The 13010-nt window shown below is 38.1% G+C and overlaps 1 protein-coding gene across 1 annotated transcript in view; it reads right to left on the bottom strand.

Moving 5' to 3' along the window:
- The window catches only part of LOC125235473 (altered inheritance of mitochondria protein 3-like), an 89803-nt gene extending 78818 nt beyond the window's left edge, over nucleotides 1-10985 (bottom strand). The window contains exons 1-3 of the mRNA XM_048142042.1: nucleotides 10964-10985; nucleotides 6955-7087; nucleotides 5716-5786 (exon numbers count right to left, since the gene is read on the bottom strand). Of these exons, the coding sequence (XP_047997999.1) occupies nucleotides 5716-5786; nucleotides 6955-7087; nucleotides 10964-10975 (216 nt within the window). The 5' untranslated portion in view covers nucleotides 10976-10985. The remainder of the gene's footprint in view (nucleotides 1-5715; nucleotides 5787-6954; nucleotides 7088-10963) is intronic.
- Between the last annotated feature and the right edge of the window lie 2025 nt (nucleotides 10986-13010).

Raw genomic sequence — 13010 nt, 5'->3', positions numbered from 1 at the left:
TGTGGTTCCATGGTCCTACATGGCTCCAACAAAGTCGCGACTCCTGGCCTATACCAAAACCGGTGGTAAACACGAACGAGGAAAAACGCAATACACATGACTCGGCAAGTCTTAGTTATGCATGTGTGTCCACATTGCCACCTTCCCCGGACGACGACACTCTTATAACGCGATTTTCGTCGCTAGGTAAATTAGTTCGCGTCACGGCAGTCATATTTCGTTTCTACAATAAATGCAGGAAACATAAACAAACATTCCCAAAGTACGTCACCGTACCAGAGTACAATTTTGCATTAAATCGACTAATATTGATTACACAACAAAAAGTGTTCGAAGACGACATTAAAAGGATTTCGTCAAATAAACTTCCGTCAATTCGTTTGCGGCGTCTCACGCCCATGATAGATAAGGCTAGTTTGTTACGCGTCGGCGGACGTATTCACAAATCACTTTTACCTTTTGAATCAAAACATCAATTGATTTTACCTAAAAGACATCCTCTTACAAATCTTATTATTGACGATGCGCATATAAAGGAACTACATGCCGGTTCGCAGTGCGTGCAAAACTCGCTCTTACAGCGATACTGGATTATCTCTGGTCGTGATATTGTTCGCCTCCGCGTACATCGTTGTATCAAATGCTTCCGCGCTCGACCGACTCGCTGCCAGCCGCGCATAGGAATGTTACCCTCGGTTCGGCTACGCCCCGCACGTGTGTTTAGTAAAACGTCTTGTGACTTTTGTGGGCCATTCTACGTACGCGCTAATAAGGTTCGTAATGCAAAAATAATAAAATGTTACGTTGCAGTTTTCGTATGTATGAGCGTTAAAGCTGTACATCTTGAGTTAGTTTCCGAACTTTCCACGGAAGGTTTTTTAGCTGCGTTGCGACGTTTCACGTCCCGTCGAGGATATTGTACGGATATATATACCGATTGCGGACGTAACTTTGTTGGTTGTAATAATTACCTTCAAGAGTTATATACTTTTTTACGTAATGATTCGGTCATGAGTGCCCTTAATCAACAAACTTTAAAACAAGGATTAACTTGGCATTTTCAACCACCTTATGCTAGTCATTTCGGTGGATTATTTGAAGCGGCTGTTAAGAGTTTCAAAGCTCATTTACATCGCGTAATAGGTACACAAACGCAAACATATGATTGTATGCACACTTTGACGTGTCAAATCGAAGCTGTATTAAACAGTCGTCCGCTCTGCGTTCTAAGTTCGGACTCCGCGGATCCTTTACCTCTTACGCCGGCCCATTTCTTAATCGGTGAGCCCTTAACGGCCCTACCGGACGTTTCTCTGATAGACGAGAACCCTAATCGTCTTACACGTTGGCGCTGGATACAGCAAGCTGTCCAGCATTTCTGGCGTCGATGGAGTCGTGAATATCTCCATCAACTGCAACAAAGTACAAAGTGGCTTCAAGACCGCGGTCCCGCCGTTCGTGAAGGTACTGTTGTTGTGGTATGCGACGACCACCTGCCGCCGCTGCAGTGGAAACTCGCGCGCGTTCATGCTGTCCATCCGGGCAGCGATCAAGTTATTCGCGTCGTAACATTGAAAAGCGGGAACACGTTGTTCAAACGACCTGTTGTGAAGGTCTGTCCCTTACCTTTAGAATAAACTTATACAATCGTTACGACTCTTAATGTTAAGTTAAATATAAGTTTCATAAAATATTTTGGTATACTTTCGTATAGTTTTTTCTCTTTTTATTTCTTTAAAAGTCACTCCGTGTCTTTTAAGGTGAGCGGCATGTTCCGTCGAGGAACAGAGAATTTTTGTTTTAATTTCTTTTCTTGATATAGTTAAATAGTTATTTCATTTTCATACATACAAGGCAACACAATTTTGAAAGAATACTTTTTTCCATGTATATGTAGCACAGTTTTTTGGAGCTGGCAATTACAGAAGTCCCAGAGCGACTTTCCGGTGCGCCTGCCACGGCACCTGGCGGATATATAAAAAAAACTCTCTCTTCGACCGTGCGAGCGCCATGATCTGCGCTCCCGTTATTACGAATTAAAAAATAGTTATCGGTGCACCGGCGCGACACAAACGTGAAAATTGACATTTTAAGTGATATTCCGACCAGTGACCTAAGCTTCCGTTTATATGTGACAATCGTTTTAGTGTGAGGATTTTCCCAAAGTGTTTCCACGTGGCCCCACAAGCGCCTCTGGACAAATGTAAGTAGCCTCACCAATTAAACGCCGCTACAATCATAATTATTAGATATATACAAGAAAGAAGTTTTAACTATAAAACTCCCGTGAGACTCATACATATTTAAAAATATTTAAGCGGGTTACTCACGTATTAAGTCGATATAGCGCACCGAGCAAGCGCCCGCAGTATGCGTCGCGCTCACCGAGCAAGCGCCCGCAGTATGCGTCGCGCTCTCGACATGTAAAGGCGGGGTGTCGCTACTCTTGAGAAAGGTTCTCGAAATTGAACCGAAACATGTCGAACGCTATATCGACTTAATACGTGAGTAACCCGCTTAAAATATTTTTAAATAAGAAAGAAGTTGTCAATTTTTGTGAAGATGTGACCATAATATGCATCTTTTAAAAAGGCAGGTATAACGCCGTGGCTTGCGTGGGCGACGGTCGCGCGATGGTCGCGCGACGGCGATGCGTCGCATACGAAATCAAACATTATCGATATGGAAGTATGAGACGCGACGGCGACGGCCCACGTCGCCCACGCAAGACACGGCGTAAGGATAGTTTTTATTTTCATAGGACCCAAATCCTGCAAAAATCTGTGATTTTGAGATATCGCCGTATAGCAGGGGAGGGGTCGAAGGTACCGGCTTGTCTCGATACAAGGCATGCCAGTTGCCAACTATTCGGCAAAACGCGATAAAAAAACTCCCCCTTTCCCCCCTTGGAATTATCACGGAACTTTTATATTAAATTTCTTGCCGAAGTTGTTTTGCAAGGGCGAATACAGACGGGCCTCTGCGGGCGCTGTTCCACCTCCACCAATATTGGAATTATCTTTAAATCGGAATCGTTTTAAACCGATGTTAATATTGAATGATCAAGCGTTCTGTTGCGATTTTTTTATATACAACATAACAACAACAACATACAATCACGCCTGCATCCCATAAAGGGGTAGGCAGAACACATGAAACTACTAAAGCTTCAGTGCCACTCTTGGCAAATAAGGGGTTGAAAGAAAACGAAACTGTGACATTGCAGTGACAGGTTGCCAGCCTCTCGCCTGCGCCACAATTTAACCCATATCCCACAGTCGCCTTCTACGACACCCACGGGAAGAGAGGGGGTGGTGAAATTCGAGCGTGCGTCGTGATTTTTTTTTATATGATATTCTTGAAATAATGTGCTTTTCATGATTTATTTTTATTAACTAGAAATAGTCGTACGTTACACAGGCATTTTTAGAATTTGGGAGTAGGGACCCAAGATTAGCGTAAGTCGTTGACAAAAATTAACTCGCTGTCAGCTTTGTGACGATAACTAAGCATGAAATTTCAATAAAAATATTTGTTTTGTGTTAATTACGACATAATTTTAAGCGATAATCTATATTTAGAACGTGAAAAAAAGTTAACTTAATTCTTAGACATAAGTTGTTATGCTTAATTGTAGTCATAAAACTGACAGCGAGTTAATTTTTGGTCCCAAATTCTGAAAGTCCCCGCACAAGTCACCATTCACACGTTTTAAACTTGATATTTGAGATAATTTAGTACATGGTATACTCTTGTAATGTAGAAACTGAGATGTTTGAAAGTGATTGAGATATGATTACACAAGAAGGTCAACCATCTCTTCAAATAGATTTGTTTCGTTCCTTTGCTTTGTTTCTATGTCCGAAATGAGGCGCCTGCTATTTGGAGCATGACTATTAACTTTTTTTATTAGATCACACGTAATTTGAAGGAAAGTAATGGTGAGTTTGAAGATGGGTATGAGTATTGCGGATTTATTAGTAATAATACACGCTGGCGATCAGAACAGCATACATTATATATTATGATGTTGCGACAGAACTTAACCAGCGGATGTTCGCTTAATTTAATTAGCATAGTAAAAGTAGAATTTAACCCATTCGCTGACAGTTTCGACAGCCGAACCACTGCCGCAGATATAAGTATTCTCAATGACAATGACATTTACGTTGACAAAATTACAAGTTTCCGTAGTGAAAGATTTTTTAAACATGATGATCCTAATAAATCTCATAACTTGAGATTGATGTATGCATGGCATGGCAAACAAAGATTGGCACGAAAGAAAGACGAATTCATCTCCACCCAAAGCAGACTATAAGCTCCTATAATAAATAACCTCTAGAAGGTAAACATTTATCTCCCAAGTTCCCTTACTCCCCAAACGTCATTGCTTGATATACGACGTCAGGATTGCCATGCCCTGCCCTCGCACCAACATTAAACTCACTCTTTAACCTTATTGCTATAACTTTAACGTCCTTCGAAGATCAGTAAAGCGTTCTTCTCATGGACAGTTGTCATAAAATATATTGAAGCAGACAATGCGCTCACAAATATCGGAACAGCGTGCGTAGCCGAATGCACAAACTCTGACTAAACGCTCACGATAATATCTCTTTCGTGGCTATCTATCTCTATCGCTCTTGCGTATTGGCGCGACAGAGCCAGACTACATTTCTGCGGCGTTTCGGTGGCGTTTCGCGTCGCAGAAATGCCATACGGCTACGGGGCTAGGACTCTATTTGCGAGGCGTTGTGTGTGTCCAGATAGTTTTGGGCACCTCGGAAGATCCGATTTATATGAAAAACTGGACATAGTTCTCGAACCATTTTTATACTTTGTTTCAATAATATAGGATATTAATGGTCACTTCTGTTGCTGTTGGTTCATGTATAGCATGAGATACCTATATGACATTCCTCGTGAGTTCTATTGAGTTTTTGTTTACGGCGATGAAATTCATTGTTTGGTTTACTCTTTCTGTATGCCCGAAGATAGGAATAGATACTTTAACAGGTAGGTCCTACTACGTAGGTATAAATAAGGATAGGTCGCTAGCCTGTGGAACAAAAGCATACGAATCATAACTATTCCCATGCTAAATAGTATTGCAATCCCAAACGTTTGCCTACTTGGTGTAAAATTAATTTATAATAAAGTTAATTTGACTCCATGTCTAATATTATTTCCAAAGTCATCACTGAGATAAATTTGCATTGTGGATTTAGCAAGTTCGACTTGTTACGGGTTTATCCGTTTGAAAGAAAAGTATCTTAGTAAACGGAATAAATCACAATGATACAAGTTGAATTTGTTCGAACAACAAGGTCAAACTTTTTAAAAGATATTTGATTGAATCAGCCAAACATATGTTTAAAACGATATGTGTCATGTTGCTTTTATAAAGTCGACTTGTCGATTCAAATACATTTGCTGAATCAAATGACGAGTAATTTGTAGAATGTACTCGTTACACTTAACAAAATCTAACTTGTTGATTGAACCAAAGAGCATGTAAGCGCTATTTTAACCAAAAAACTTGTTGACCTAACATGAAAACTGGTTATTTTTTCTCTCAGGATCGCATTTTTACTCCGTGAACTTTTTGCAGAGCAATCATTAAAAAAGGCAGTAACATAATAGAATATAGTTATTGAATCCAGCTACTATGACTGCTAATTTAAACTAGTTTTTATAAAATATAACACTTACCCGGACGGGAGATTTTTCAGTCTGTGAGTCTTTGGAGTCTGCGTATTCTATGCCCGGGGTGGCCGGCGTCACTGTTAATAATATAAAGATATGTAGATACATAAGTAGGTAATATAGAATTATACATATTAAATATTATAGGACATTCTTACACATATTGACTGAGGCCCACGGTAAGCTCAAGAAGGCTTGTGTTGTGGGTACTCAGGTAAAGTATATATATAATATATATATATATACATAGAAAACATCCATGACTCAGGAACAAATATCTGTGCTCATCACACAAATAAATGCCCTTACCGAGATTCGAACCCGGGACCGCGGCGTAGCAGGCAGGGTCACTACCGACTGCGCCAGATCAACATCATTTACATCACACATGCTACACAAAATTAAATACTTAGTCGCAAAGGATCATGAAACTTTTGAATGAGCCTTGCTTGTTCTGATTTGTTATGATTTAGATTTAGATTTATTTATTTCATAATATAAAATTACATTATAAATTATTCTACCTTAATCTATAAGAATTTATATTATGATCGTCGAGTATGATTTTTAATGAAATATCAATTACAATTATAATTTTACTTTATTTATTTAATATTATGGCACAAAAAAGGCACATGACATAAATGTAAAAGTTCCAGTTTTGTCGCAAAACAATAAAACTTGTCAAAAGAATACAAATCTAAAAGTTACAAGGTATATTATGTTACGAATTTGATGTTTTGATAAATACGACAGAGATGGACAGAGTGACTTGGCCTTCTACTTCGTGACTTGGCGATTCTATTTCTCGTAGTTAGTATGACAGTGAGATTTGCATACTTGAATAGCTTTATCAAAATAATATTTAAACTGCCATGAAATTTAATGACTACATCTGAATCGGCATAATATAGCGCGCGCGAGAGAGAGAGAGAGAGAGAGAGAGAGAGAGAGAGAGGCTTTATTTAATATCACATTACAATGTTACAAAATTAATATAGATATACAAACATAAATTCATGCTTATAAGTGAATTCTAAAAAGAGATACAGAGGCAGAGCATATGAAAATGCTCAAGTTAAATCGTTAAGGCTCACTTGTACCACCGAAAATGGTGCGTTTACCCCGAGGTTAACCCACCATTTTATTTGGAATTTGACAGTTGACAGCCCACTAGCCTTGAGTTAAGTGGGTAGTGCAGGCCTTAAGAATGCCACGAAACTTTGACCTGTTGAAAATTCCTACCTGTTGGCAAAATAGCGGGTGCCCGCTTCTGTACAGCTCCATCTTCTGCCCTCCTCTCTGTTCTGCTGTCTTCCTTCTGCTTACTTCTGGCTACGTCTGCGTGGCACGCCGCCACCAGAAACAGTGTTGCCACCTTTAATGTTAAGAACATTATTAATGGATTGGTATTCCTAACTGGTCGTAATTCTTATACAAATCGACTGAGACGTTCATTAACTGGTTGATCCTGCTTAAGACGCTACAGGAGCGAAAATACTAAGAAAATGTCCATTAAGAACAACTCAGAATATATTGCGAAAAATCTTTAAAATCAAGGTTCTGTTCTCGTCTGTTACCTCCTTCAAAACTTAATCAATCGAAACTAAATTAAAGAATCTGAATAACAATGAAATAATCTGTGTCGAACCGTTTAGTTTTTTGGCTAGTTCTTACCAATCTTTAACACAGATAAATATAATAATAATCTGTGTTGAAAAAAACATTGTTCTATCTTCAAAAACCAGGGAAGAAATAGTGGAGAGCGTTTGTATGGAGAATTTACCCCTCCTGTATCGTCTTATGAAGCAGAACGTTCCGGGTTAAAACCCTGTGAGTTTTTGATGATGTTTAACCTATCGACCTACACTGACAGTTACCGTAGCCTATGATGGACTTCTGCAACTCAAAAGTTACTATGCGCATTGCCAACCTAATAAAAACTTGTACACTCCGGTTTTTTATATCCCCATACTGTACATCATGAATGGTATCTACCTATTAAAGTTATTGTGTGTAAATAGGCTTTGAATTTTCATTACAAACAAGTATGTTAAAAGCCTCTTTAAGTCGGAAATTTTACCAATTTCGATTAATAATTGATCCATTAATCCACAGATGCGTCTTAGAACCTAAACGTTTCACAATAGTTATTTATAGTCACGCTCTGAACTTTAGTTAAAGGTAAAGCATAAAGGTAGATAAGGATGGTCTTATGGCCGTTCCAATTCTAGTAATAGCTAAAAAGTCTATGTCGGTACAGCCGATGCTCTTTTCGAGACTAACATTTAACATTAAATAAGATAATTCCTACACAGGGTGTATTTTGATAGCGGGTCAGTAAGGGCAGCTATGAGATCCCGTGGTCCTACGCGAAAATGGTCTAAGGAAACCATCCCTCGATCTCAAATTGATGAAAAATGGCATTTACAGATTACAGATTTTGAAAAAACATACATTGTGCGAGAAAAGGGCATTTTTACCAAAAAAAAAATTTTCGACACCAATCGATTCCATTCCTACTCAGGATCAAAAGCTTGTATGGATATAAAATATTTCTGGCTAGAAAAGTCTCAAATCGCGAAGAACTTTCCCCATACAATTTGTATGATTTTATTTTTACGTGGTGTTTTTTTGATGCCAATCGATTCCATTCTTATTCAGTTGTATTTGATTTTTTGTAGAAATCAAGGACTTACAAGTTTGAACAATGTTTGTGAATTATAAACTAGACAATTTGACAATTACCTACGTTTTTTCAATTCAATTCAATTCAAAATCTTTAATGTCAAAAACAACACACAAATGTCAAATTAAAATACAAAAAAAAATACACTAAAGAAAATATAATAATTATAAATAACTAAATCAAAATAAATATGTTATTAATTTCTATTGATGTGCTGTATTATAGTTTAATGAACAAAAATATATACAGAACTTGGTGACTAATTTGGCCAATTTATACCGCACATAATCAATAACCAACCGTCAAACTTTTCATACAAGTACCTAAGCTTTTAACGATTTACCGTTGCCTGAGTGCCCACAACACAAGCCTTCTTGAGCTTACTTGGGACTCAGTCAATCTGTGTATGAAGTCCTATAATATTTTATGTATTTTATGTTGACAAACTAGGCAACCTCATTCACTCATTAAGTATTAGTAAGTCAGAGCAACGCACGATAAGCGTTGGAGCTCGAATACTCGTCAAACTTTTTATACAACCTTTTAACTAACTACGACGTTGACTGACAGTTTTTTGCAACCGAAGTTTATCTCATTTCTCATGCTACTAGTCCAGTTATGCAGTATGCGATTGGGAGCGTATAATCGTTAAACTTTTTATACAAGCTTTTAACTAACGGTCACGTTGACTGATTGGTTCGTGCAACCGGGCTTTATCTTTCCTTATTCGGTGTACTAGTTACTAAGTTTGAATAATCGTCAAACATGTTGTATCTACTAGGTTTTATTTTATCTAACTGGGTACGTAGCCAAATGCACAAACGCTCGCGATAATATTTATCTTATAGGTTTAGCTGTTAATGCTAATGTTAAAATAATAAATAAATATCTGTTTCGTAGCTAACTATCTCTATCGCTCTTGCCTACACAGAGAAATTTGCATTGTGAATTTAACAAGTTCGACTTGTTGCGGTTTATCCATTTGAATCAGCCAAACGTATGTTTAAAACAATATGTGTCAGGTTGTTTTTATAAAATCGACTTGTTGATTCAAATATATTGCCGATTCAAATGACAAGTAGCTTGTTGTTTGAACCAAAGAGCACGTAGGCGCTATTTTAACCAAAAAACTTGTTGAACGAACATGAAAACTGGTTGTATTTTCTCTCAGTGTATTGGTGCGACAGAGACAGACTAAATTTCTGACTGTTTGGTGCAATCTTACAATAAACAGTAAAGTCGAATATACATTATTTTGACTCGTATTTTTGTTTTTATTTTGTCTATATCTACATTTTTTATTTGATTGATTACGAATGACAGAAATGCTCGGGTAATTTCAAAAGGGGAATCATGATATGATGAAAATAGGTGATTTTTATGCGACTTTCGGAGTTACCCTAATGCACCCTGCCTTGACTGTATACTATTTTAACTGACGGCTCCGTGCAACCGGGCCGTATCTCATTCCTCATTCGGTCTAGTTACCAGTGCGTTTGAGCACTAGCTCGGATCTAACTAGATGCTGATTGGAAGGCCGGTGGCACGTACCTCAATCAGACGGTAGCTTTAATCAAGCACTCTACGTGCAAATTTACTCGCAAATACTATAAAAATCAAATTTGAAACCAGATATAGTTTTTAGTTTCTACTGTTTAATATAAAAATATTATCATCAAACAAAATTCGATTTAGATTACGGAGAAGATTCAACTAAATTATACAATTTTAAACCTGATATTTATTTATTTAATCAATATAATTTTAGTTCTTCCTGTTCAAGATAAAAAGTTTTACACGAATTCAAAAATAAACGAATAAATGAACACTTCGCTGACATTAACTTTTATACATAACATTTCACTGTAATATATCATTAATTTTTATGTTGTACTAGCTTTTGCCCGCGGCTTCGCTTGCGTTAGAAAGAGACAAAAAATAGTATATGTCACTATCCATCTTTTCAACAATCTCCACTTAAAAATCACGTCAATTAGTCGCTCCGTTTTGCCGTGAAAGACGGACAAACAAACAGACACACAGACTTTCCCATTTATAATATTAGTGTGGATGTCCCACAGTTTAAAACTAATTCATCAAAAATAATTTTATAACGTTCTTTGACTTGTAATTTTTTTATGAAATAAAATTATGGAAACGGATTAAATCGCGTTTAATGAATTTACAATTCATCCCGACGTTTCGAACACTTTACGGCGTTCGTGGTCAACGGTTGACACGAACGCTGTAAAGTATTCGAAACGTCGGGATGAATTGTGAAATTATACGCGATTTAATTCGTTTCCATAGTTTTATTTCATGAGTAACTATCGTAGTAACCGTAGACATTTTTTTTTTACTTTTTGACCCGCGTTATACTTCTTTAAATTAACTCTCCCGCTAAAATTCACGTTATTTCAAATCACATATTTAAACAGCCTAATTTATCCCCAGTGCTGGCCTAAAACCTCTCGCTTATTACACTCAAATCACATATTGTATCAAACACACTTTTTAATACACGTTTGATTTTTAAATACACATGATAAACACAAAGGCACTGACCAAAAGCTTCATGATCACTCTGATGTATGATTGTATGTGTGGGCGCGCCGCGTGCGAGCGCACTTATATGCGCACGCGCAACCAGTCTGATCTGCTGGGATGTAGTGAGGCTGCGCGGAATGGCCACTCGGCTAATTGAAAGTTAAATAGGTAGTGTTTCTTATATTTATATTATAAAGGTTATTTCAAATGTTAATGAGCGATGATGTTTCGAATGTTAATGTGTTAATTGAGCTTACCGTGGGCCTCAGTCAATCTGTGTAAGAGTGTCCTATAATATTTATTTATTTATTTAAATGTTTTTGTCTACTAGAAATATATGGACATACAATTGTGTCAAATGCACAACTTTTGTGTATTCAACGCAAAAAAAATTGCGCATAAAGTAGATAAAATTTGGTTATTTTAAACGAAAACACAGAAGAATACAATGTGTTTGTACACTAGTATGTAATGTATAAAGAAAAATATGAAAATATTGTTAAAATGCGTATTATGAGTAAATGAGTAAAGTAAATAAAGTAAACGAGTTACCATAATGACATCAAAAACTTTTTTTAAAACGGAGGAGCCAATGCGGAACGACCCTACTACCAGGTCGAGTTACCCCACGTCCGGCCGCCCGGCCGTCTGTCGCGAACTTTTACCCGTGCGCACTCTTACCCAATATTATACAGGGTGCTTTTTCATTACAATATGTGGAATATATATAAATGATAGGAACTCCAAAAACTGTTTTATGAAACGGTATTGAAATTTTGACTTATTAGAGCCATCATCCTCCTTTCGCTATGCCGGCATTCGCCATGACTCATTGTCCACCTTTTTTTTATACTACGTCGGTGGCAAACAAGCATACGGCCCGCCTGATGTAAAGCGGTCACCGTAACCTATGGACGCCTGCAACTCAAACAGTGTCACATGCGCGTTGTCACCCCTTTGATAGCTATTAATCCCAAGTTTTGGCGTAGCATTTGTTTTTTTTTATGAACACGACAGTTATCGGACCTCCTAACCCGAAGGGTAAACTAAGCCTTATATTATTAGCATAAGTCGGGTTTTTTCACGATGTCATCCTTCACCGAAAAGCGACTGGACGGTCAAATGACATTTCCCACATAAGTTCCGAAAAACTTATGGTGCAAGCCAGGGTTCGAACCCGCGACCTCCGGATTGAAAGTCGCACGCTTTTACCGCTACGCTACCAGCGTAGTAACAAAATCACCCTGTAAATAACCTGTCATTCTTAACAGCTCACTTGCTGCTCATTTTGACAGCAACATTAGTCATCATCATTAAATGTTTATATTTAATGCACAGGAAAAAACAAATTAAGCTTTAAGTTTCGTTTCGTTGTGCAATTTGTATTTCATTTAGTTTTATTAGCCCTACTACGGCAAGCCTAGGGTCGTACATACATACATCCACACAATGACGCCTGCAGGGGTAAGCAAAGTATATGAAACTACTCAAGTTTCAGTGCCACTCTTGGCAATTGAGGGGTTGAATGAAAATGAAATTGTGACATTGCAGTGACAGGTTGCCGGCCTCTCGCCAGTCTCGCCTACGCCACAATTTAACTTATATCCCACAGTCGACTTTTACGACACCTACGGGAAGAAAGGGGGTGGTGAAATTCTTAACCCGTTACTACATGGGTTCTAGGACTAGGGTCAGTATTAGTTAATCAGTATACATTTGCACATACATATTATTAACAGTAAAACGCACTGAGTCTTGAATTATTAATTTATTTCCACGTAAAATGTATGACAGCACTTAGACCGACGCTGCTACGATCCAGGGCGGTAGCCATCTTGCCTTCTCGTCCACCCACTGCCGAGCTGTCAGCTCGGGGACGTTCCGAACTACGCTAACAGATCGGCCATTCGACCTTATCCTTTGCCCACAAAGGAAATCTCCCACGCGTGGGCCACTGAACTTCACCACCAGTCCACCACGCACTTCGCAGCTCAGCTCACCAGTGGCAGTTAGCCCACTAGTCCGCTAACTCTGCGAAACAACCAAATTCATGTGAATGCTTTGC

The sequence above is a fragment of the Leguminivora glycinivorella genome, chromosome 17, assembly GCF_023078275.1.
Source record: "Leguminivora glycinivorella isolate SPB_JAAS2020 chromosome 17, LegGlyc_1.1, whole genome shotgun sequence".
NCBI classification, from domain to species: domain Eukaryota; kingdom Metazoa; phylum Arthropoda; class Insecta; order Lepidoptera; family Tortricidae; genus Leguminivora; species Leguminivora glycinivorella.
The sequence above is the reverse complement of the archived record's forward strand: the minus strand, read 5'-3'. Positions and strand labels throughout refer to the sequence as shown.